Consider the following 2,097-nt stretch of genomic DNA (forward strand, 5'->3'; position numbering starts at 1 on the left):
AAAAAAAAGGTAGCTGGGCATGGTGGTGCACACCTGTAATCTCAGCTACTTGGGAGGCTGAGGCAGGAGAATCACTGAACTCGGGAGGCAAAGGTTGTCATGAGCCGGGATGGCACCACTGCTCTCCAGCCTGGGCAAGAGTAAATGAGGCTCCATCTCAAAAAAAAAAAAAAAAAAAATCCAGAGAATTCGTCAGGAGGTTTCACAAAGGGAATGGGGAGCACGAGGTAACCCAGCAAATTAATTGAGTGAAGGTTTCCTAAAGGCGTTTATGATAGTAGCTTCACTAAATGTACATAAAATTTAGGAAACATGGAACCAAAGAGAATTTCAATTGCTTAAAGCTAAATTTTTATTACGTAATTAAACACTAAAGGACTTTGGGCAAAATTTATTTACTCTTCTTGCTCCCGTATCACTTTTTAAATGATTACATGTACATACTCTTTGTTCTAATGAGATCACAGTTGTATTTAGAAAATTAATGTGTTTAATAACTTTAGAATTATTATACTGTTTTCCATCAACAATTTCTTTTCCAGATACAACCAAAACAATTACCTGGAGGACAAAACCAAGTTTCTTATGTGTATTTGGAAGTTGTATCAAAGCATTTTTCAAAATCAAAAAAAATTCCAATAACCTATGACAATGGATTTCTCTTCATTCATACAGACAAACCTGTTTATACTCCAGACCAGTCAGGTAGAGTATAAGATATTTCTTTCTCTGGGTGGGGTATTTGACACTACTGATACTATATTGTAGAGCTTTTTAATACCTGAAATTGAGTGAAGATTGGTTTCTTTCTAATTTGCTCAAAAGACTCTCAATTCCCAATGACATCTATACTTTCAAATATTTAATAGTATTTTAATTTTAAATTTATGGAGAAAGTGCTAAATAAATTGCAAAACCAACAATTACATTACCTTCCCCATCAGTTATTTCCAAGTAGAAAATGCTTTTTCAAAATTGTAAAATGTTATGTTAGGTCTTATTTATTAAACAAATATAAGACTTAATTGCAGATATAATTTGGCAATGGGAAAATAATTTATTATAGAACCATGTTCATCAAAAATTCCACTGAGTCTGGAACTAATCCCCAAACTGGAAAAATTAATCTAACCCTAGGGGATCAGATGTTTCAGCAGAGAATAAACTAGATCACAGAAATATATGGATATTAATTTTCAAAGGGGACCTACCTAAGAAAGTTTCTGTTAGAACATTGTTTAATATTCATGGTTCTTCTGTTAGAGGCAAAAGGGCAGAATAGCCAATCAAAATCATGTGAATAGGAATGACTGGACCTATTCCCAATGAACCAAAAGCAAAACACAGAAAAGTGTGAATACTGCCCAATATATTCATGTGTTTGCAAAGCCTTCCATTCTCCCGTTTCTCCCTCTCACCATCACTGACTTTTAAGCGCATCAGAAATAGAATGTGAGAGATGTATATATGGGAGGGAGAGGCTACAGAATTTCATTAATGATATTCTTGGAGCAGGACAGAGAAAGGAAGTGGGCACCAGCTGACTTCGTTGAAAAACTGTATGCAGTAGATATTTGCTGCATGTTGGTTGATGTTGATGATGAGAATAGTGGGGTGGAACTGGACTGCACCATTACCATTTCAGCAGAATCATTTGTTACAATCAGCTCAGAAAGGACAGGCCTAGAGTGGGTGGAGATATTGCTATCTGCTTGGCCAGAATATAATTGCCAGAATAGTAGCATCTCTTTACTCCAAGAGACAACTTGGTAAACAAGGAAATAGTCTCTGCCCACAAAGGTTGGGTCCTTTTAAACATAATTATACCTGGAAACAAGCATATCATCTCCCTTGTCCTCCTCCTATATTGAAGGATACTTTATTGCTTGGATCCTGTTGATACATCCCACAACTTAGGGTCGTCAGTCTTTGTCCAATAAGCAGTGTAATATTCAGAGCCTGGGGCCTTCCTCGGTTATCAAGGCTTTCCTTAAGAATGGCTTTACGTTGGCCGGGCGCGGTGGCTCACGCCTGTAATCCCAGCACTTTGGGAGGCCGAGACGGGCAGATCACGAGGTCAGGAGATCGAGACCATCC

General features: G+C 37.5%; 1 protein-coding gene across 1 annotated transcript in view; it reads left to right on the plus strand.

Annotated features, from left to right (window-relative positions):
* C5 (complement component 5) overlaps window positions 1–2,097 on the plus strand; it is a 100,082-nt gene that overhangs the window by 6,491 nt on the left and 91,494 nt on the right. Inside the window, exon 3 of the mRNA XM_011927429.1 lies at window positions 543–705. Coding sequence (XP_011782819.1) covers window positions 543–705 — 163 coding nt within the window. The remainder of the gene's footprint in view (window positions 1–542; window positions 706–2,097) is intronic.

The sequence above is a fragment of the Colobus angolensis genome, unplaced genomic scaffold, assembly GCF_000951035.1.
Source record: "Colobus angolensis palliatus isolate OR3802 unplaced genomic scaffold, Cang.pa_1.0 Scaffold71, whole genome shotgun sequence".
Classification (NCBI taxonomy): Eukaryota; Metazoa; Chordata; class Mammalia; order Primates; family Cercopithecidae; genus Colobus; species Colobus angolensis.